General features: G+C 40.4%; 1 protein-coding gene across 1 annotated transcript in view; it reads left to right on the plus strand.

Moving 5' to 3' along the window:
- Nucleotides 1–16084: 16084 nt before the first annotated feature.
- RAPGEF5 (Rap guanine nucleotide exchange factor 5) overlaps nt 16085–24172 on the plus strand; it is a 91065-nt gene continuing 82977 nt past the window's right edge. Inside the window, exon 1 of the mRNA XM_041418220.1 lies at nt 16085–16465. Within this exon, the coding sequence (XP_041274154.1) occupies nt 16286–16465 (180 nt within the window). The 5' untranslated portion in view covers nt 16085–16285. The remainder of the gene's footprint in view (nt 16466–24172) is intronic.

A 24172-nucleotide genomic window follows, 5' to 3' on the forward strand; every position in this document is an offset into this window, starting at 1 on the left:
CTTTGCCAGCATGAATGAAAAGCAAGCTGTGAACAGCTATTCCTTTTCCCAGGCACTGCACCACCTCTACAGCGCTGCTGTCAGGGCTGATTGCGTGACTCGACTCAAACACACTGCAGGCAATGTCAGCCCGGTTAAACACACGAGAACAGTCAGGCTGGGTCAGGTTAAAAGTCCATCCGACCATGCTCCTACCGTGAGTGATGAGTAGGGGATGCTTAGAGTAGAGAAACACAGCCAGTACAGTTCCTCTGTGTACATACTCAGCATCTACCAGCCTGTGATAGAGGGATTTTGCTGTACCCACAGGGCTGTGGTAGGTAACCCTTGCTGGACCTTTTCTCCATTAATTTATCAAATTGCCTTTTAAGCCTGCTTATACTCCTGACCTTCATCATCTCATGGCAGCAAGTCTCACAATTCACATGTGTAGTATGTTAAAACATATTTTTTCTTGTTTTTTCTTTTTTTTTTTTTTTAACACATTCCTATGACCCTCACTCTGTTATGATGTAGCTCTTTGCTGACAGAGAGTGGTGAATAATCCATTCCTTATTTGTCTTTCTGCTATTCAGGATTTTGTGCACATCTGTCATACCCCTGTGAGTTGTCTCATTTCCCAGCTGTTTCACCAGTCATTCCTCATACCAAATCTCTTACATTAAATCTGATTATCTTTGCTACATCTATTCTATTACTTTTGAGATGGGGCAGGCAGAGCAGCATGGAGTATAGCAGTGCTGGAGTTGACACAAACTGAGGGTGGCAGCTTCTTATCAGGGTGGAGAGGTGGAGGTGTGTGGGAAGGAGCCCAGTAAGACACTTTTGGCACCATTAAGCTGTTTTATCAGCTTAGTTAACTCAAAACTTCATCTTTATCTTTCAGCCCATTTCCTCAAGTAGTACAGATCCTTCTGAGACTTCTCGGTAGATTTATTCTACTATAATTAGCAGACGTTTTGTCATATGGTGTTATCTGAATATCCTATGCTATGTTATTCATTTTATTCACTTGTAGAAATGTTGTTGTATAGAAAATGAAAAGCATTACAAATTTTAGCTAGGCTTATATACACACTTGAAAAATAACATAACAAATACATGATCTAAGGTCATTCAAGAATGGAGCAGTTCAGCATTGTGCATAAATTTCAAACACATTAAGGACTATTGAATTTATGTGTTTCATAAACAACCAGGTATTCAATATCTTAGGTGTAAAACATGCATGGTTTGTTACCACTTATGTCACTGAAAAGGGGCATAATGAGGTATGAAAAAACTTGGTCCTATTTACAGAATAAAGTGACAGTCATGTGCCAGAGAGGTGTGCATTTTCCCTTGTGAAAAACTGAGAAAATTTGAAGGACGGGAAAAGGGTAGGATCAGTAGGATCTTATTGCCTTTCTATTCTCTTCATATCCCTTTTCAATAGGTTTGCTTGCTTAAGTAGTGCCTCATTCCATTACAACTTCCAGTTCCTCCAAGCACTCAGTTGTTTAAATAAGGGCTGAAATTAGTAAACTGTGTGGAATGAGAATTCTTCAGCAAATTCTTCTGCAAATTATACTTATAGAATTCACCCTGGAGAAATGGCCACTTAAAGTGAAGGTGCAGGACTGTTGTGCTTCTGTTAGTTCATGGTGACTTTATCTTCATCTTTACTTTTCCCCTGCCCACTGAAATGTGATTCAAAATAAAAGCTTCCCCTGAAAACATAGCTAGCAATATTCTAAAAGTTACACTGTACTTTAGGATCTTTCTTTAAGTTCTGTGATTTCAAGTCTTGAAGTAAGGGAGGTGATCTTAGCTTGTTCAGCCTAGAGAAGAGGAGGCTGAGGGAGACTTCAGGGTGGTCCCTCATGAGGGGAAGTAGAGGGGCAGCACTGATCTCTTCACTCTCGTGGCTGGTGACAGGACTCAAGGAAATGGCCCCTCAAATGCTGAGTCAGAGGAGGTTTAGGTTGGATAACAGGAAAACGTTCTTCGCTCACACGGTGCTTGGGCACCAGAACAGGCTCCCCAGGGAAGTGACCAGAGCACCAGGTGATTCTGAGTTCAAGAAGCTTTGGGGCAATGCTCTCAGGCACATGGTGTGATTCTTGGGGTGTCCTACTCAGGGATGATCCTGATGGGTCCCTTCCAACTCAGCATAATTTATGTGTGATTCTATTATTTTAGTTGTGTTTGCTTCTTTTAGCAATCCTTTTAAAACATTTTGTGCCCTACTGAAGGGGCTCCCTACTCCTAGGGACTAATGGGGGTTACAATGATGTATTGCATCACTTGGGATTCTTCCATTATTCCATTATTCCTGAGATCAAGCACACCCAGAAAATGACAGCATTTCAAAAGGGCAGGATCAGACCCCTTCTAGACCTGGGGAATGATGCTCATTTGTGCCCACCCTGGGTGATGCTGGGGGTGGGAAATGCCCTGGACAACATCAGTGAAAGGACTACACAGTAACACTCACCAGCTGTTGTGTATTCAACAGCTGATATAAAGCAAATGGACTCAGACTTGGATAAAGAAGGAAGAGCTCTCTGCTGGGAATTGTGGTGAGAGTGATTTTGGCAGTTTATGGTTTTGTTTTTGCAGTTGTTGTAGAACCTTGGGCATAGCTCTTTCTGAGTGATCTCACATAGGTACTCACATAGAAGAAATCAGCAATGCAGAGTAGCTGTGTAGGGGAAAGACATTTTGCACATGCGCAAAAAGAGGCAGCACAGTAAGGTCGCAAAGACAGCAGTTGTGCAAAAAACAACCCCCAGGTGAATGTTTTGTTTACTGGGCCTTTGGGAGAGGCATTTACAATGAGTTCACAGAATTTATTTATTCAGAGTGCTCTTTGTTTCCTGCTCCTTTCCTGGCCATGCCTGGGGGATGTTTCCATGGAATAGAGCCATGTTTCACTTTGCACCAGCCTGCTCAGCAACAGCCCATACCTCCTTGTTTGATCTGTTCCCAGCAATCATTCTCTGATCATTTAATGGGGTCTTTCTTCTCCATCCTTCCATCATCTCGTTTCAGACAAAACTGTTATAGGTACATTCACTACCACGTGATTTTTTATTTTATTTTAAATATCACACACATGAGAATTAATATCTACAAAACTGGATGAAATTTAATACTTTCTGCATTCAAGCATCAAATGGTTCCCCTTGAGTTGCAATTGGTACAAAACCCCTTGATTTTGTCTGTTCCTGTAGTAATCCCACAGCATTTTCATATAATTTTTCACTTTTTTTTTTCTCCTTGATAAAAAATATGACCTCATATGTTCACAAGGTGAGTATAAAATGTGGCTTTATCTTTGCATGCATCACAAAGGCATTTAAAACCAAATCTCCTCTGGCCACGTGAATCAACAGGAGTTGTTTATCTATTAAAAAATGCCTGTCTCGTTTAGCCAGAGGTGTTTTACAAATTTTGTTGTTCAAATGCACCACTACCTTGCATGAAATATGGACCTTCAAAGCCAGATATAAGAACCTGGGGCTTTGGTTCTTATAAATAAAATAAACAGAAGTTCCTAACAAAACCAGTTGTACAATAATGTGAAATTACCATTATCTTACTGAGCTGGGAAATATTGGTGGCTTTACTTGGTGCACTCATTTTTTAATTTATAATGGCTATGTAATGTAGGCAGACTTGAGCCTCATTTAAACTAAAGTTTGACCTTCCTGTGGTCATTTAGAAGCTGTGGGAAGGAATGGCGCCTTAATGGTGATCAGCAAGACCAAATTCACATCTGCCAGCCTCCTTTCTTACCACAGTGGCTTTGCTCTGTTTAGATTGCAGATACCTACCCTTGCTGTTATCTATTCCTTTTGATAAACTTTGAAATGAGAGGAAATGCTCTTGCATCATTTTCTGGAGTCCTGTTTCCTATTTGAGATTTGAGAAATGGCTTGTAGCACTAGGACTCTTGGGAACTTCTTTTTCTGCATGGAAACTAATCAGAATAATGAGTACCCTCTGTGCAAATTCAATATTAGTTCTACACCTAAGGTCAAGCAGAAGTTAATGACTATTTTTTAAGTACAGAAGTTAGTTATGAGACCAACATTACATATCACACTTTTGTAATTATAAAATAAAATGCTGGAGTAATTTATGTTAAATTGATTTAAACTACAAAGCATAAATATCGTAGCATCCCACATTAGGGTTTGAGAGAAAATGGCATCGTTGTCACTTGTGCAATAGTTTATTCACTGATTTACAAGTACCTTTTTTCCATCTTGTGCTTGCTGTGCTTTTTACATACAGAGGTGCTGAACAATGCTGTAAGCGGGACTCTGTCTCTAATAATTTTTGCATTTTCTTTGTTTCTTTAATTAGCTGATTTACTCAGCTGATTGCACAGCTGTCTGGGCAACACCCCCCCAGGGGTCTGCCAACTGTTTCAGAGATATGTAATGCACTCAGTGAAGGGAAATCTGTATGATAATTTGCATGTCTATATGCAGAAGTAATGGGAAGGAATAAGAAAGCTCAAAGGCAATTTTTGTATTGCTAATAAAAGGAAACATGTTAAGGATGAGCTTAAAAAGCTTTTTCTTTTCAGTAATTTCTGAGAAAAGATTACTCTTTCATGGTAAATAAGGAACCAATTCTCAGTTGGATGTTTTGTTCCTGGGATTATTGCTCTCTTACAAGCAGCTTTTGGGGATTTCAGAGATACTCAGTGCTTGTTAGTTTTCCCCTTTGGTTTGGAAACAGAACTTGGAAAATGCAGGAACATGCATGAGGATGTGGTCTGGTCTAAAACGGTCCCCAAATCTGAGGTTTGCAAAGCATTTACTGGCTGCTCATCTTTTTTTCCATTGCTCAGCACTAGTGCTCTACATAGCCTAGAGGATCTGGCTTTTAGTTTCCCCAGTGGTGTCAGTATGAGCTATTCATTTTTTTCCACTCTGATAAATTAATAAGCATCAGCAAACATTATAACACTGTCAAACAGCTCAGAGCTGCCATAGTAACCAACCTCTCTAGAGCTCACTGTATACCCTCCACAAAGAACAACAAGGGATATCACAAGTTCCATTGTTCAAAATAACAGTAAAGTTTTCAAAAATAATGAAATTAGCTTAGTTATGTGATTAAAAAAAAAATTAAATCGGGGTTGTGTTTTTTCTTAAAAGCTTCATGCCAGCAACTTCCATTGGAAAAAAAAAAAAACAAAAACAAAACAAAACCAAGGAAAAAACCCAACCAAAAAATTCCAGAAGAGAAACAAACATTCCTCTTAAAAATTTGGAATATAAGAAGAATGCTAGAAATTGTGAGCTTCTCAGCAGCTGACAATAAATCAACTGGTGCAGGCTGCTGGCAGTTCTGGAGCCTTCTCCCCGGGGAATATTCTTGCAGATTACTGAGGTCTTGTTGGTTTCACAGCGACCAAAAAACTCCCACAACAGGCTATAACCATCCAGCAGGGATGAAGCAGTGAAAGTCTGTTGGCTTGTCAAATAAGTGAAGTCCCTGTGTTCAGAAGTAGTCTCTTTAACTCTTCCAAGGTGGGGATATGTCTCCTATCTGTAGACAGCACGTAGGTACCTTTTACTTACTGGCTAGATAAAAGAGATTCATACATGAATTGTGATCACAGAGTACTGAAAAGACTGAAATCATACAAAGGGCAGACTAGTTTGATGTTCTCGGATGTTTGCAGGCTAAAGAACAAAACTAAATAATAAATTAATGTCTGCATTTGCAATGAAGGAGCATCTCTGAGTACATAAGCGATGTAGCCTTAGGGGTGACCGAGCTTTGTATGGCAAGCAGAGCTACCTCTGGAGGGGCTGTGGGGACAGTGAAGTCCCCATGCAGCCTGTGCAGTCCCAGGTGAACCTGGCAGTGTTTGTGCAGCTGGAATCCCCCACCAGCTGCTGCTGGGACCGTGCTGGAGGGTTTGCAGCAGGCTAAGAGAGTTTGGTCTTAGGAGCAGCCTAGGGCAGTGCAGAAGCATGTCTGCTGGAGGTGGTTTATGAGCTTTTGTCCCCGAAAATATCAGGCAGTCCTGTTCCTAAAGATTGATTTCACAGCAAGCTCAAGGGCTGCAGCTGGAGCTGTGTGGCACAAGGGGTCTGGCAGCAGTGTTACCTCGAGAGGGTCCTGTCCCCCTGCCTGCTGCCTGGGTGTTCTGTTCTCAGCCAGGGCATCAAACCCAGCCAGGTCAGTGGTAATCCTCTGCCAATCCACAAATCCCAAACGCTTTATGGTAGCACATAAAGGGGGAACAGCCACTGCAGGGGGTGTGGGACAGCCAGCAGTGATGGGAAGCGGAACTGGAATGGCCATGTGGGTGCCACCCAGAGCATTACAGATGGGCACATGTCCTTGTCTCTTGTTCAGCAGCAAAATGGTTAACTGTGATGGCAGTCCTTTCTTAAGCATTTAAATAATTAGCTTTCACAGTTAACACCCTATTAAGCCAAAGGAGGAAGTTCACACCTCTCCTGGTGTTATTGTTCCAGTCAGGCTGGCTGCTGCAGCGGAATGACGCTAGTGCCTTGGTTTGTGTTGAGAAGGTTATCTTTGCAGCCAGAAGGGTAGAAAGAAGAAATTTCATTTATAGGAAAGGAAGAAAGCACAATAAAGCAAAGCCTCTGGGAAGATTACAACGCTGTGGGTTCCAGGAGTTGCTTTATGTGTGGATTTTTTTAAACTGTCTTTCCCACTTTCAGTTGGGCAAATGATTCTGCTATATTGAACAAGACAAAGCATTAAAATGAAATAATGTGTTTGTAATATTATGTGACTTTTTAAAAATCTTACTCATTAAATGTAATTAATGTAATTAATTTCCCTTCAAGTCTGTGGCATAAAGAAGAGTGTGTCATGGAGGCACTGCTCTGTGGGTAACCTTGGCAGATCCTTCCATAGGCAGGAGAAGGTTTGTAGTGCTGCTGGTGCCTTTTGTTACCCACACTAGATGCCAGCCTGTCTAGCTAAGGTGACCCCTTTAGCATGTGTGTTCTGCTGCTGGAAAGACAAATCCCTTCCAATGCCTTGAATCTACACCAAACTTTGTGGCACTTTGTGCTGTTAAAATCAGGGGAAGCAGGGGTGGTTGGTTCCAGTGTGAGCAATAGCTGTGTTCCCTTTCCTTTCACACCGCCGTGTGATGGTTGATTCTGCTGTAGTAGCAGGTACAAAATGATTTCTTTTGGTTTCTTATTTCTTGATTATTTTTTCCTGCTGATTTAATGATCTGAAGTGGAATTACTAAAGGACAAAGCTCTCCCCCACCAGAGTTCTCTGTCCTAACATAAGTTTACAGAAGAATCTACTAGCAAAATCTCAGCTCTGCTCTGTGGGGCCACAAGGAACTTAGATCAGACGATGGCCTTTGTGATCCTTAAGTGATGGCCATAAAACATCAAAATCCTGAATTTCCCAGACAAATTTGCAAATGGACATATTTGAGCTGCACATTAGCAAGCTAATGCTCATTTGACTTTTTTTTTTTTTTTTTTTTTTTTTTTTTTTTTTGTATATTTCTATCAGGGAGCAAAGCTGGATTTATGGTGGTGGAGAAGGAAACGTTTGACTCAGCTCCAAAGTTCACAACTTTTTTTGTATTACAATTCCAGAATCAGCATTTGCCTGGGAAATACTTTCCCATCCCACCCTAAGCTTCCGCTTGCTTTTCCTATGGTTGAATTTGCAATGTCAAATTTTTTTTAATCAAAAAATAAATGGCCAGCTAACAGTAAGTAGGAAATTATCCTTGAATTCTTATATTTTGTGACAGAACTTGTAAGCACAATAACCCATGAGAGCAGTGCCTGGGCCAATTCAAGGAATGTCTATGGGTTGTTATGGGGTTAGGAGGCATACTGTGTCCAAAAATACTGCAATAAATTTCTTACATGTACGAGATGGCCCCCAGTAACAAAAATTTCTGAAGACACCAGAATATTTTAAGAAATATGTGGGTTTTCTCTGTTTTAGACAAAACACATAGTAACCTTTTCCTACAGAAACCAAGAAAATATAATTAGGGGTTGTTGCTCATCTGTGTGGACACTTCAGCCTTTAGGGGACTGTATTCTTTTGATGGGGAAAATGTATGAGATGGTGGGATTCCTTGAGTGTTGCTCCCTGGGTGAAGTTAAATGGTTTAGTTGTGGCTGGTCCTTGTGGCTTTGGATAAGAGACGAGGACAAAAAAATCAAGTTTGTGATGGAAATTTCATGAAAAAAAGGTCAAATGCTCCTTCTCTCCCAAGAGAGCTGCAAGAACGTCAGTGTGAGGTCTGTTGTTTTTTTTTTCTTTAAGAAAATATTTACTGCTTCTTTTCTACATTCCTTACACAGTCTAAACAACATTGAAGCCAAGGAGAGCTGGATCTGGATCATGAACTTATTCAGGTTTTTTAGAGCTGAGTTGTGAAATTGCTGATATAAAAACTTTTTCTTTATTTTTATTCTTTTAAGCCATTCACTTAGAGTGCACTTAAACTGAGGCAATTTTCTCATCATCTTTAAAATTGCTCATGTTAAAATCATTCAACACTCAAGGATAGCTCTATTCATTGGGGGTTGTGGACACGCACCCTCTTTCTGTTCCCCTTTGTGCCAGGTAAGAGATCTTGCTGCCCTCAGTTCTGGCTGTTTGCTGTTTGTCACTGTCTCCCTGGCCAGGCACCATCCTCTCACCTGCCTGCCCGGCCAGGTCAGCCAGAGGTGCTGCTTCCTGAATGTCTGCCTGTTCACTTTGGTTGAAGATGCTCTGGGGTGTTTGCCCTGTCACTGGGCAGGGAAGGGGACACTTGTAATTGAGGTCTGTGACAAGAAGCCAGTTGGCAGGCACTAACCTTTTCCCCTGGCACAGCTGTTTGTGGCGCGCCCATCTGCTCAGGACTGTGGAAAAGCTGGCTGGATCAATGTAAATCACTTAAACCTCGACTCATGGCCCTGTTACCAGCAAGGTGCCACTCCTCTAAATGCCATGATTAATAGCCAGAGTCTGGGGAAGTATTTTGCCCATGAGTGCCTACAGCAAACTGATTATAGAAGAAATCAGAAAATTGAAAGGAGAATTGGGGAAATGTTCTGCTAACGCAGACTTAACAATTTGAGAAATTGCTCAAACAACCGATTTTTAGCATTCGTTAATGCCTTCCAGCGTTGCAGCATTCCTGTCTCAGGCAGGTTGTTCTGCAGGGGTCAACAAATCAATGTCCTGAATGCTCTGTTTCTCCCACAGTGGCAGTGGGTAGAACAGGGTCATGCATGTGTGGGACTGTGCAAGAGTCTGAGGCAGCTCTTGGGGAGGAAGGCTGGGAGATGGGCTACACAGGAAGGTACTGCACAGACCCCCCAGCATGGCTGGATAAAGCAGGTTGCCTTTAGAAACCCTGCCCTGCACCAGAAAAGTAGGGTCACACATGGCTGCTCAGGCCATCCCTCTCATTACTGGCTCATTATGTTGTTCCTTTTCCAGGCTGGGGCAGGACATGCCACAGTATCCCAAGAGTGTTCTGGTTTTGCCTAGCTTTAAATATGCTGGGATCTGATGCCCATTGTACATGCTGTCTATTGCAGCTACAGTCTGACCCCGTGTTCTCAGTATTCACCTTGCATTTCAGAGGTTTGCTGGTAAAGTGATGCCTGCAAACCCAATGGTGAAGATTTATGTCAGAAATGTGATAATGGATTTAAAAAGATCCTGTAAAGGAATAAATTGTATTGACAGAATGACTTATTTCCCCTTTTATAATTACATTTTTATTACCTTTTTTTTTGATAGCATAACTGTGGGGGAAGAAACAAAATTATATCCTATATGGCATAGCAATATCAGCAGAAATCCTGCCATAAGAAAAAATAAATCCCTACAATTTATTTCAGAGGTCAAGAACAGTCCAAAGTTACTTTTCTTTTAAGTTGCTAGATGCTGCCTAAATGTTAGGCTGCTTTTTGTCTGCAGCAGACCCAGAGCACCCATGCAGACACACCAAGCTGGACCTCATGGCTCACATTTGGTGTATGAGCTTGGCCATGATAACCTGGTTATGTCTGGAGATTCAGGCTGAGGATTGCATAGTGAGGATGCCTGGGGAAGGTGGTACTGCTGCCTGCCAGCCCTTCTCCCGCTCCCTTTGCTCATCAGTCAAATCCTGGGCTGCCTCAGCTCACAGATGCAATTTTAAGGCAACACAGGACTGGTGATCCTTGTCTGAACACACTGTGCTCTGGGCTGTGGCTGTTCAGATGCAGCCTGATGAGCAGCTCAGGTACACAGGGGTGAAGGAGAGAGGAGATGGGCAGGAGGGACTGCACCAGCTCAGCCCTCCCACCCATTCATCAAAGCCATGAGCCATGAGGTGTTTTTCAGGAAATAGATGTGACAGCTCTGCTGCTTCAAGGACACTTCTGGTGTCACAAATTCTGTGGCTAAACCAGGAAATCACTCAATATGTACTCAAGATGAAAGATATTTGAGTGTGGTTCTTCTAAGCTGATGAGTACAGTATAAGGTGAAGTCCCTTTGCGTGTGTTTCATTGGGTCTGACTCTCCCAACCTGTCACATTTCAGAACATCTGAGGGCTCATTGTCCCACCAAAATACAGCAGGTGGCTGTGCTGACTGAAGGGGTAGCTTGGGGTATAGGTAGTAAAACTGCCTATAGATGAAGCTGTTTGCAATACAGAAATCTGAGGTGTTCTTACACAAGAGGTTCCTTGTTTCTTTAGCTGGATAAACTTCTAGCTCTGGTTTTGACCATTCAGGGGATTGAACAAGTTTGATACAAAACTTTAAAGTCTAGCAAAACTTGCTGTTTTTAAGTGATTTAAGTCATGTTAATTGGGTAAGGTTGCTGCTTTCTTCTATTGTGCTAGCAGCAAAGAATTTCATCCCATTTGATCTCAAGTGATCCATGCCACTTTGCTGCTTTTTGTGATTTAAACCTGCCTGCTTCCAATATATTCCTCTTTCTTATTTTTAGCAATTAATCAGAATGAAGAAAGCAACAGTCAAGAAGTACGAGGAGTAGAAGATCTCAAGGATACCTCTGATGCACAGGTACATGTGTAAGATTATTGGAGTCTTGGGAATGTTTCCAGATCTACAAGCTGAAGAACTGCTTTCAATAGCTCTGGGAAATGGATTTTTCTTGATGTTCTGTGCAGGGAGCATGTAGGAGGGAGCAAGTTTGCTTGATCTCATCTTATGTGACTATTTAGAATAAGATTGATGATTGTTCTGGGAATTAATCCCATGATGTTGCAATTGGACAGCATTCTTCAGCTATCTTTCTGCTCCTTTTAGATAATGCACATAGCATATACCAGCTGTGAAAGTAAAATGAGATGTGTTTTAGGAGGCAAGGGCATACGACATTTTGATTGAATTTTAATCACTGTAAGTAGACATGCAATGAAATAGGGATACTTATTAGTCACTCAAGTGCAAGCAACAACCTTCTTCTTTTTTTTCCTAACTGCCCTCATTTACAACCAAAGCACACTTCTGGATATTGCTCAGAAGAAACTAAACTGCCTTTTAGAGTATTTTATTGTGGGATTGCTTACCCTTTTTAATTCTGTGAATGTTTTTAGATTAATCTGCAATTCATTCAATCATTCCATTCATGCATTCAAGCTGTGCAAGTGTAACTGTATTGCTCATTGTACTGGTACTGATTATTGCTTTTAATTTAAAATTGATTTTTCCCAGTCTTGACTGGTTTTTTCTCCTTCCGTTTCTCTTGCAAATGTTATGTTCCCCACCAGTTGCCACCTTTTCTCCTTCCTCTATATGCAGCTTGCAGTTCCTGCCTCTGATTTATCTCCCTAACATCTTGCCAAACTGAAAAGTCATGTGCAAGAAAGACAGGATTTATGCTGATGTCTGTGAGCAAGCCTAGCTGAAAGGGTACAAGCCATGTAGCCAAGAGTCCATTACAGAGAAATAGGAAGGGCCCAGAGGGAAACACTGACCTCACTGCACAAAAAATTTGGATTTCTAGTTTTTCATTGGATTTTTTTGGGGGGGAGGTAGGAGGGGAAGGATTTAATATATTCTTAGTTGCCGTAGTTATTGCAGTTTTTAAAAAATGTTTGTTCCCATTTATGACATAGACAATGCACATACAAAGCTCCTATGTAGCCAGCTAATAAGATTTCCCTGAAATAATTATAAAAGCCCATAAAAATTTGTTATTGCGGTATTGATTCACCCAGATTTTAATTGACTGGAAATCAGCTTCTAAAATTTGAAATAATATGAAGCACATTTAAAATTGTACAATTATTAAATGAGCAGTTAACAAAAGCGTTCATGTGCTCTGCTGGGAGGAGAGCAGGAGTGTTATCAAAGCAGGGCTCGCTCCAGTTTGTTAGTACCATAAAAATGAAATCCAGTGAAGGCCAAATACAGTTTGTTTTAAGGAGTGAATGGTTTTTTTCACTTTAGTGGGACTGTGCATATGACTGGAGCAAAGCAAGGCATCCTGTCTTTTGAGGCAGTGGCACATGGTTTTAAGTTTTCAGGTTGATTCAATGTGAAGCCAGTAATAATTATATTTTTTCACCAGCTACAGAAAGAGAGAGGTATGTGATGAAAGAAAACCAAACCACCACCAACCTTCTGTTAATAGAATTGAAGGGTGTGGTGCCTGCTCTAAACACTGCTCTGTGGGAGAGAAGCTTGATTTACACTTGAGTTAGTAGACAAAACTGGTAGTATGGAAAAAAATTGGCAAGGGGATTTTCAAAAACAAACATGCTGTAAACAATGTAAATTATGTAAATAAATGATCCCATCTTGTCTTCCTAGGGATGTGTTAATTCACCTCTGTGTCATTGCTAGATGCTCATTTATGACCTATGCAGAGGGAATATTTTCCAATGGATACGCTGAAACAAAAAGTATGTTGTCAGCATCTTCCTTTTTCCACCCTCAGTGGGTGGACTAATTAGTGACTAATTTGCTTTCATTTCCATTAAACTTTTAAAAATTTCATTTCAAATGTTACATAAACACACTTAATTATAGTAATTTTGAGCCATGAATGGTAGTAAAGCTTTACTATAAGGTACATTCTTTTATCATTCATTAAGGTAAAGCCAGTTAAACTATGCAAATTTTTGATTTTCACCTTTACTTGTTAGTAATTGATCTGTTTTAGTCTACACAAATTAGAGGTCTAAGCACCAACAAGGGTTTTGGAGGATGTGTTCCTGCACAAAATGAAAATCAAAATTGTGCTTTGCAAGTAGGGTGAGTTGCCTTCTGTCTAACAGCTTCCAAAGTATTGCCTGAACATTAACTTTGTATTGAGAAGTGAAAATGACCAGTAATTGGAGACTGTCAACATTTTCCTAACCAGGTTTTAGAAACTGTCATCAATTAATTATTTAATTGACTTGGATGTTTTCTTACAAATATTTAACAGAAGGATTTGTAGTGAAAAGTCAGTATAAGTGAGGAAACCAGAATTAAAAATAAAGGATTCATAGTTTTTTTCTTAATTATGAAAAATCAGGTTTAGTCTTTTGTGTTTCAAGTGCATTCTTTACTCCCAGAGCTAAACATATGCAATTAATTTAATAATACCTTAACCCTCCCAGAATTTTTTTTATCCTCTGGAGACCTAATTAAATAAGATTTTTTTTTTCATGTTCTCTGCATCTCTTTAAATTAAAGAACTGTGACAGGAGGAGGGGTCTTTTAAAATGTAGTATTTCTACTTGGTGGTTATTGTAGGTCATGGACTACCTTCTCTGGACACAAGTCCTGGTTCCAGCCAGGACAGGGTTAGTTTTTGCAATAGCCAGGACCCAGAGGCTATTCTATACACCTCACATCACTGGTGGGGGCAGGAGAAGGGACTCTCTTCCAGGCTGGGTTATTGTGGAGGAGGGATTGGTTGGGTACTGTCTGTTGGCGAGGGGTTTCCATGTGAATAATTCCTTATTTGTACCCTATATGTCATTATTATTGTTGCCCTTGCTGTTTGTTTTCTTATCTAATTGCTGTTTTCAGTAAATTGTCCTTGTCTCAACCTATGATCTTTACCTTTTGTGCCTCCAATTCTCCTCTTCAGCTACCCAAAGGAGGTGGGGGAGGAGAAGGGTGAGGGAGCAAGTGGCTCCTCATTTAGTCTCAGTGGAAGCACTGAACTGGGCAGTGCCATTCCTGAACCAGGACAGCACAACAGGAAGGTGCAAAAAGTGCCTCCATAGTACTAAGAGCCCAGATCCAGAGACAGCCAAAATCTTTATCATCCCGAAGTCCTAGTAGGTGATAACACTTTGGAGTTGTCCTTAGCCTACATGACACTGATGTAATGAGGAACATTACACATTACTCTGCTAGAAGCATCCTGCAGCCATGAAATAAGCAGGCTTGATGTAATTGATACTCCCAAGCACTCAAAGTGTTGGAAGTGCAGACATGAGGCCTTCCAAGTCTTAGGTTCCCTGTGCAAATTACTGGAGATAAAGGAGAATATTAGGAAACAATTGATCTGACCATTTTTAAATTTCTACGGTAGAGAAAAAAAAAAAGTGTCTTCCTAAATACCCCTTTTTCTCTATTGATTGAACAACTCTGGACAACTAGTTCACTATATTCTTCCACATTTGATAAAATCAGTCTTGCTGCTGATCTGCAGGGGATAAGAGTGTGTCAGAACTGGTTTATAAACCAATGTCTTCGATTTAGAAGATAAGGCACTGAACTCATGGACTATGTAAAGAATTTGAGATTAGGCAATGTAATTCCTTAATGCTCAGTAGATTTCTGACCTTCAAACCAGTGAGTAGGCTCATGTAGGGAAGCTGTGTTCCTCAGGATGCTGGGCTCAGGAGGAGCACAGGACATTCAAGGGACAGGCTGTATCTCAAATCCTTTATTCATCAGAGCAGAAGTGTCTGATGCAGACTTGTGAGGAGATGTCTTCATCCTGACTGGAAGAATGCAGGCATGTGCAAATTTCTTTCAATAAGTTGAGTAAGGATGACTCTGAATTTGGTTGTGGAGCCCATTTTTTTTCCATCAGACTTCAAGAACTTATTAATAAAGTAGATTTGTTTTCTTCTTCAGCTGAAGAAATCTTAACCCTCACTTGTTGGTTGGAGAAACCACCAAGCTGTAGGATGATTTGGGTGGGCACTCTCACACCTTCATCTGTCGCGGACAGGAATTGCTCAAGGCCAAAGGATTGAACCCTGCAGGGTTAGCAAGTCAAGGTATCCCCAGTTTTTGGGCCTGACTCACAAGATGTGTTGTGAAATCTGGAGTAGATAGTAATTAATGTAAACTCAAGATGAACAGTAGAAAGAAAACTGTGAAGGAAGTTCACCAGAAAAATGTTTATTTGCAGACTGCCTTTGAAGTCATATAGCCATATCATAGGTATGCCACATGATGGGCCCTCCCAAGGCATCTGCTGCTCCCATCAGGAAACATCTGGGCTAATAAAAGCTGTGTGGTATCATCGCCCCAGGTCTCAGTTATGCAGAGTCTATATCCATAGCCAAATCATGGACAGTGATATCAGCCACTGACTTTGCAAGTAGTTCAGCCCATATCAGCTAACTTTGCAATGAGTCTCTACTGTGCCTGTGTGCAAGCACGAATCTATCTTTTCGTATGTATCTATCTGGCATTTTTAGAAAACAACCATTTTGACAAAACACTGTCAGCATAGCTTGAATAACAGATTTAGCCAAAAAAAAAAAAAAAATTTAGTTCTAACATAGCTTTTAAAGGAAAAAAAAAATTCATTCTAACATAGCTTCTAAAGCAAATATAATTTCCTTCCCTAAACAAAATCTAGAGATACAGATTTGTTATTTACGGAATAAATAAATGTGGCAAAAAACTGTCTTTTAACTCCTGAGTCTTGCATATGTGAAAAATGGTCAGAGTGGGAGCAGAGGGAGTTGTAGACTGTTATTTTTAGGAGTGCCTTGTGTTGCACTTCATTCTTTTTCCAGGGCTGTTCCTGGCTAACTTTCCCATGAGTTTTTAACCTCTTGCTCTTGTTCTCTTATGTAACAGGAAACAGGCTGACAGGAACAAATAAAACACAGCATATCTGATAGTTGCACTCAGAGGAGAGGTTGATTTAGTTAGCCCTGCCTTCTCTCCTCCAGAGCAGATGCATTTGGAGATTCAGATGTGCTTCTGTTCCTCTCCAGTTGTTTCCCGGGAAGCAGTGACTTGTTTGTGCTCAGCAAGTGGCACCGAAGTACCGCAAATATGAGAAAACAAATGCATTTCTTTTAAGGTTGAAATCTGTGGTGGTGTCATGTCCTGGGATTGTGGATTTAAGTATCTGTTTGCTCTTTCTCCCACCCTTAAGGCAGGAGTTTTATGCAAGCTTCAGGGAAGAGATGACATCGGACGGATTGAGCTGGTCCAAAAGCTGGCGAGAGAGAACTGCCAGTTTTTGCAGGCGGATAGAAAAGCACTGGAGAAGGCAGAACAAGTAAGACATTTCTTATTTGGGTTTTTTGTTTCTTTTGGGTAGGGGAGGAAGATTTAGGTCACAAAACTGAAATAGCAAAGCTGATGGTCAGAATCCAGGGCACACATTAGTCATGGAGCTGTAGCTGCTCTCCTCTGGCATTTACATTTCTCTAAAGTGTGTTCAGGTCAATAATTGTCAACCCACTTAAATTATTATGTTGTCATTAACTGTCAGATGCTGTTATTAATATCTTATATTAGGATATAGCAGATGATTTCAGAATGCTTTTTACCAAATGGTTGGGTTTTATGGTGTATTTAAATAATGTATAAGGCATATGAATGCTTCAAGTATTCTAAATTATCTTAAAATTACTGTAGATATATTTGGATGCAAGTATTGGCTGAAACTTTTCAGCATGAATTAAAAAGAATGGTCTGGATAGGGAGTTCAGCAGTATGTGTTTTTTTCTTTTAAATTGTGTTTTCAGTCACAAGTTACACTGAAGAAAGCAGCATTCTGTTTAATGCTTCTGAAAGCAGTTATTCAAATGTTAATAACTGGACTGAAAATTCACAGAAACTTGACTGCTTTGCTTATAGCACAATGTCTCCTAATTTTGTTCTCCTAGTAAAGATTTCTATTCTGATTGCATATTCATCTAAAGGTGCAGAGGATAATAACTGCAAGAAACAAAAAAAACCCACCTAGTCTTCATGTCTCTTGCCATTATGTATATGCAATTTATTCCATTTTCTGCTCACTGGACAGTAGAAAAAAGACTTGTACTTTAGAAAATAAATACTTTTCAGCTCATCTGCAAGTTCGTTCCCACTGAAATAAGGCTGTACACAGGAAAAGAGAATGATGAAGTATTATTTCAGAGCTTCATGCTGTTTTGTTCGGCAGCATAGAGGGTCTGGTCTGGTGTAGTGTTACTGTATCAGTAAGTGTGCAGAAGGGAGGAGGGCAATTAGCAAAGGCTAATTACCCAAGATTAAATTGTTTCTCAGCTGACCCTCTAGCATTGGATGTCTGGGAGAATTTCTATATATCTTTAAACTGTATCCAAAAAGCACAATTAGAAGTTGAGGTGCTCAAGCAAAGAAGATTTTAAACCAGGGCAGATTTCTATTGTGTTTCAGGATTTAGAAACAAGATTACAGATATGTGGGCATAGATGAGAGGGGGATGTTGGGACTGTTACTCAAAAAATTCAGTGGATATTTTTGCTGCTACTCTGGTCATTGCAAAGGGTGCTGTGGAGTCAGCTGCAGCTCTGTAGCTGCACAGATTACAGTACAGTTCCAAAAATGGAAAGGAAAGCAGCACTCAGCTTTTTTTCTCCTTTTGAAAAGTATGGTACTTAGGAGTTGCTGCTATTTAGGAGATGAGTGACTTCAGTTTAGCAGGAGCTCAAGCAATTTGCTCATACCCGTCCTGAGCAGTATAACACAGCAATTACTGCTCTCAGACAAGGATATGCCTTTAGACCTTTAGGACACACTTTTAGAGGTGACAGCAAAGAGAAATGTTGCCTGAGAGACTGCAGAAGCCCAGGTCATTCCTCATGTGCCCTTTCTTTCTTGGTGGGGAATGTCCTACAGCTAGTGCTGGCAATAATAAATCATGGTGTTCTTCTTCCCCCTGTTCTGCACTCTGCTGGTTGTTGTAGGGTGGATCCAGGCAGCCCATGCCCAGATATAAGAGAGACCTAAAGTCTCTGTGGGTGTGTCTGGTAAGCCCCCAGGTACACTACTAACTTCATTAGGAATAGTCACCAAGAAGGCACCCTAAACATGGGCGAGGTTTATTGTAGCTTCTCAGTTTAGCTGACTCAGGTAACTTTCACTGGAAAAAATGCACACATTGCCATGGCAGGGCAGTGGGTTGCATATGTTCAGGAAGCCATGAGCTTCCATCCCTTCCTCTCCCTCCCTTCCTCCCGTGTGCTCTGAGAGCTGATCCGGTGCACGTGCAGGTGACAGGATTTGACTGGCCGGGCAGGGTTCACTGCTCCAGGCAGATATCCCCATTCTTCTCCAAGGAGAAAAGCAGCAGGCTGAATTGTAGTGAGTAAATTGTAGCGAATACTGCTTGGATCCAGGATTTCAGCCCTTCCCATCTCGTCCTGCTGCTACAAAAGTGATGGCAGATTCATTGGCATTGGCTTACTCTCCAGTCCCTTGGGCTCACTGCAAATGTTTGAGGAACAGCATGTTCAGGGCATGATATCCTTATTATGTGTAACATGCCCATCTTTCTTTTTTTTTATTTTTATTTTTAAAAGCATAGCTTATTTGAAGCTGCGTTCTTTGTAACACAGGGTGATGGGCACCCAGTGCAGGAGTAAAATAGAGATGCTCTGTACATTTTCCACAGGACCCTCGTTTCTCAGCAAGTATCCCAGCACTAAAGCTTTCACCAGCTTTCCCTCCTGGGGAGCTCAAACTTGGCTTTCTTGGATGATCTGCCTTCCTCAAAGGAATGACATGCAGTCTGTAAATGAGAGGCCTGAACACCCTGCCAGGCTGTTCTCCCTGCCCTTGGAGAGCCTGCTATACAGGCTGGTCCCCTGGCAGCCCAGCTCAAAGCAGAAATGCTGCTGGCTTGCAGGGCGCTGTGTTTATCAGTCTGGGCCAGTGTCATTGTTAAAAGTTAAAGGGGCTTTATAACCTACCTTGAAGTTAAGCTGCTCTTTCCAAAATGGCCAATGGGAAATTTTGCCTGAAACAGAGTTCTCTAGTTTGTTCTCCTCTAGGAAGATGAAAAAAAACCCAAAATCCCAACTTGAACATGGACTTAGAATTGTACATATGCATAATTCCTCTCTAACATGTACTATGTCCCAGGCATGTGATGGGAAATGGAGTTGTGGCTCTGGTGTTATACCCACCGTGTTTCTAAAGCAGGTCTGTCCAGATAAGTACAGCCTCACATGAGTTTCCAGCATTAACAGCAAGCATAAATGTATTATAATTGAGCTCTGATGATTCCTGTGCTTTCCTGTAAAGAAGAAAGGTTCTCAGCCTAATTGAAGAATTTCGTACTGATTTGGTAGCCCGATAACTCTTTGCTGTCCAGTGAGTGAGGTGTGCAGTGTGATAGGGAGCGAGACTGGTTGATTATGAGGACTGGTAAACTCTCCTGTCATTCAAATAAATAGTCACCATCTTCATCTGAGTTTGGGCACGGAAGTTAATGACTCACTTAAAGAAGATAGATGACACATGGATGCACAAGAGGTTTTTTGGCAGATAAAGTTCCTAAAGGTGTTCTTTGAGGTGAGGTGTTGGGTATTTGTGGTCCATAAGGAACAGGTGAATCATGGACTGGTTTGGGTTAGTTCAGGAGATGAAATATAATTATTTTTTCTCAGGAAAAGCAGATGGTCAGGAAGAGGGAATGTAAGTGACAGCTGGCTGGCTCACTGGAAGAAAGCTTGGTTTGGAACTAGTGGGTGGGAGAAGGGATTCCTTTAGTCTGGCTGTATTCTGGAGGGTGTAAAATTGGGGTATATATATCTATATCTGTAAGATACAGATGATTTGTACAAAATCAGAAAGTCCATACTGCTTTTTTTTTTTTTTGTTTTCTGGTATGCTATAATTTCGCATTTATGGTCTAAATGAAAAAAAGAGCTTTGAATAACTGTAATAATTAAAAAAGTTCTGTGCTCAGTTTCTGTTATATGTGAGCCGCTAAATTGATGTTGACACTGGAAGCTGACAGTGACCAGGTTAGATTGGTATATTGGAACTGGTGCTCCTTGGTAGCACACAGTGCCAACTTCTTCTCTGGTAAATATAGTGTTTGAAAAGCACTCTAACCATAATTGTGCTCAAGACTTGTAGGGAAAAACAAAAACTAATGGTGATTTTTTCCCCACTCTCTCTTCCTAATGAGTTAGAATAAAGTACTTAATGAAGGCACTGAACCTACCGTATGTGTTAGGCTCCCTAAAACTTCAGCTTTGCAAATGAGTAGAAAGTAAATAGAACTAAATAAGCTTCTAAATAGGCAGATAAGCTTCTTCTCTGTGCTTTTGCATTCCTACAATGCATTGATAAATAAATAAAACAAAATTGTCTAAAACACACAGAAATTATTTTAATATAAAATGTGGGGTAGCGTAAAAAAAACTATGCAAGCTTGCAGTTCTAATTTTATCATTACATGCAAATCATACTCATAAGCCCAGGGAAATGCAAAACTGGATATTTGTACTTTTATATAATTTAAATATTTCATTTCCTTTAAAAAATTGCTTTGACAGAAAATAGATGAAAAGTCTGTATTGAAATATTCAGCTATAGAGCAAGCCAGCTTTTTGGACAGGTTTGCCTATTATTAGCATTAATTATACTGTAGAAAGCAAGCTGTGTGTGTAATGTCACTTGAAGTCATTTATCATGGCTTTTTTTCCCCTCCAGCATACATTTGGGATGCATTCAAGACATATTTGCACTAAACCATAGTTTTTGAAATTCCTTTTAGTCAACTATAACTCGAATAATGCCTTTGTAATAGATGTGAAAATGCGTTGTACAGTATTTCCAGTTATTATGTGAATGAAGTGTTGCACTCATTAAGAAAATCATGGCTGTTTATATTGTCATTGTTTAAGTAAAATTGTAAAAGGGCTTTTCACCTCAGAAATTGAGAGAATATTCTTTAGATTATAGTATCATTTTCATAGTCAGATCAACTGAATAAGATGTTCACAAACTGACAGTAATGTTCCAAGGAAGTTCTTACAGTACTTTGCTGCATCAGGAGAAAGGGGAACACTTCCTAAATCAACCCTGTAATCTCTTTACAGATTAATCTATATATTAGTTAGAATTACCAGCTGTTTAAAAGAATATAAGTATTACAGCTTGGGTGTATTGATTCTATGGCTTAATTCAAGATGAAAGAGATATTTTATATGAGGCAGGTATGTTTTCAGAAGGACAGTTCTGTTAATTTGCTGGGTACTAACTTTTGTAATCAGTGGTCTCATTAGAAAGACAGACGATTTGCTCCTTGAAGCAGGTTAGTGGTTGAGCTGAAGCTGTTAAAAGGCTTACAGCAGAAGACTAATGATTTAGAGCCTTGGGTTGTATAGATTACTCATGACTGAGGAATTTCATAAGGAAATTCCAGCCATGACACACTGAGGGTATTTTTAGGGTGCCCAGCTGGACGCCTGCAAGGAGACAAGAAAGATTGTCAGGACATGTCCAGAGCTGCACTTTTGGTTAGCTTGACAAAGCTGTGGCATTGGGCTGATGTGCACTTGGATTGATGGTCAGTAACCAGGGATGGAAAAATAGTATTTAAAACATTGACATCAAGTCATGTCTGAATACAGTCAGTGACTGAAATCTGTGCATTACTTCCTAAAAACATCATCACTTTTGTTGTATCTGCTCTGTTTGGGACAGATCTATTGGGTAGCTTTTAGGTTTACTGCTTTTGACTCTTGGCAGCTGCTCTGCATCTCTTGCAGAGCTGTGGGTCAAGTGGCCATAACAACTATAACACAGCTTGGCAAAAAACTTCCATGGCTTGAATGGCTATGGGGCCGTATATATGTCTAAAGTCATCTAAACAGAATGGACTTGGCATATCAGTACAGGAGTTTGCCGTTTCTCTTTATACCTCTTGGACCTGCCAGCACTAGCAGAGAGAGCTGTACCAGGGTAAGATGATAGTTGGCAATTTTGATTTAGTCTTCAATTACAAGCCAAGAAAAAATGAATCTATCAATGAGATTGTCAGTATATACCTCCTTGTTGAGCAAGAATAAGTAATTAGGAATTAGGTACATGTTTGCTGTGGAGGTAACTTGAAGTTCAAGTCTCTGGTCTGAATCAGGGGAAACAGGGAGTGGAATCTAGTTCTGTCATGTTCTGGAGAGAATGCCCTATTCCAGATGCTCAATTTTTCGTCTGCTGGAATGAATGCATAGCCCCAGGTGATCACCTTTTTTTTCATAAGCCAACCTCTTTATCTTTGGAGAAGAAAAGGTTTCTGCAGGTTCTAGGCTTTTTTTCCTTTCTTTTTTCTTTTTTCTTTTTTCTTTTTTTCCTTTCTTTTTTTTCTTCTTTTTTTTTTTTTTTTTTTTTTCCCCCAGTATGGAACAGGCACCTTTTTGAAAAGGCATCTTTTTGAAATGGAAGATGTTTGCCAGAGATAAGGATCCTCTTGTTCAGATGTAGGACTGGGATCATCTGCATGCTTGTTTCGATCTTTTGCAGCACTTTAAAAATAATTATAGAATTATATTTATGTGCTACGTACTTTTAAGAGGACATCCCATTCCTTTTGTTGTGTCAATTTAATGTGGCCAAAGTTTTGGGAGGAGAATATCCTCATGCCAGGAGTGCAAAAGAGTGGTTAAATTATATGATCCTTCTCCTTATAAAAAACCACTTGAGTCATGCTTGTGGTCCCATGATACATTGTGAGCATACTGTATATATATATATATATATATATATATATATATATATATATATATAGTACACATTGAATAGAAGCCTCACTATTTTCCTTTAAGTCAAGTTACATATTCCCACAATACTTTCTTTCCTCCAGATGCTCATCCTAGTGTTTAAAAGAAAAGAAAGCCTAATTTTCTCCCCTTTGATTTATTCTGTAACATTATACTACTTTGTATAGGAGGAAATTCCACATACACATTTTGCATGCTGGGCTTTCTTTAGAGTGGAATGGTGACTCATTCTTGTGTGGAACAATGATTTAAGTCCTGAGCTGAAAGGGGTAAAAAGGGCACATGGTATTTAGCAGACTAAAACCTGGGAGACAGAAATTTAAATTCTTATTTTTGACTCTCTTGTTGTTTAATAAATGACCTTCTTCAAATGTCATCACTTTTCTGCACCTTTGTTTACCCAGGTATAAAATGAGGTCTTAAACATGTGGGACCTTGAAGGGTGCCATAAAACTTGCAGTGGTTAATGAATGTTGAGGAATTGCTCTGGGATCCTTGAGACTTGGTTCAGGAATCCCAAGGAAGCTGGAAGTGGGTTGAAATGTTGATGACCAGGGAGAGCTTTTTTGAAAATCCTGAGCATAGCTGAGGTAAGGCCAAACATTTGCAGTCCCTACGCAGCCTCTGGGTCCTCGGGCATCGCTTCAGGGGCTGTGCTGCCCCGGACACTTGTCCCCAGCCCTGGGCTGGCCCAGCTAGTGCTGCTTTTTGAAGTGACACAGGGAATAATGAAGCTGAAAAATACAATGAATACACCTTCCTTTTGGGGTTATTTTCCAACTGGATTCGTTCCCCTCACGTTACGGGGACATGGATATGGGGTGAGAATGAGATATGGTGTGAAGGCTGCTCTGCTGCTCATGGTGAAACACAGCCATCCTCCTTAATTGCCCAAAGCCTTGTGACTTACCCAATACAGAAACTGGACCGGGTTGAATGAAATGTCCTAGCAATTTTTTTGGTTGGCAGTATTTTAACCTAGATTCTGTGTTTCACCAAGTGGCTTCATGAAGGTACACGCACACAGAAGGGGATGAGTGATGAATGGGCGTCAACATTCAGGGGTAGGGAGAGGACAAGTGTTGTTTCTCATGGGCAGCAGGACTACACAGTTCTGGTGGTATCAAGATTGAAAACATGGCTCCTTGGTCCTGCCTTTGCTCCATTTACTCACATGAAGAAGTAGAGAAACTCTGAGAGCTGCAATCTGCCGGTTGTCACTG

This window comes from Onychostruthus taczanowskii, unplaced genomic scaffold, assembly GCF_017590055.1.
Source record: "Onychostruthus taczanowskii isolate IOZ18803 unplaced genomic scaffold, ASM1759005v1 scaffold59, whole genome shotgun sequence".
Lineage (NCBI taxonomy): Eukaryota > Metazoa > Chordata > Aves > Passeriformes > Passeridae > Onychostruthus > Onychostruthus taczanowskii.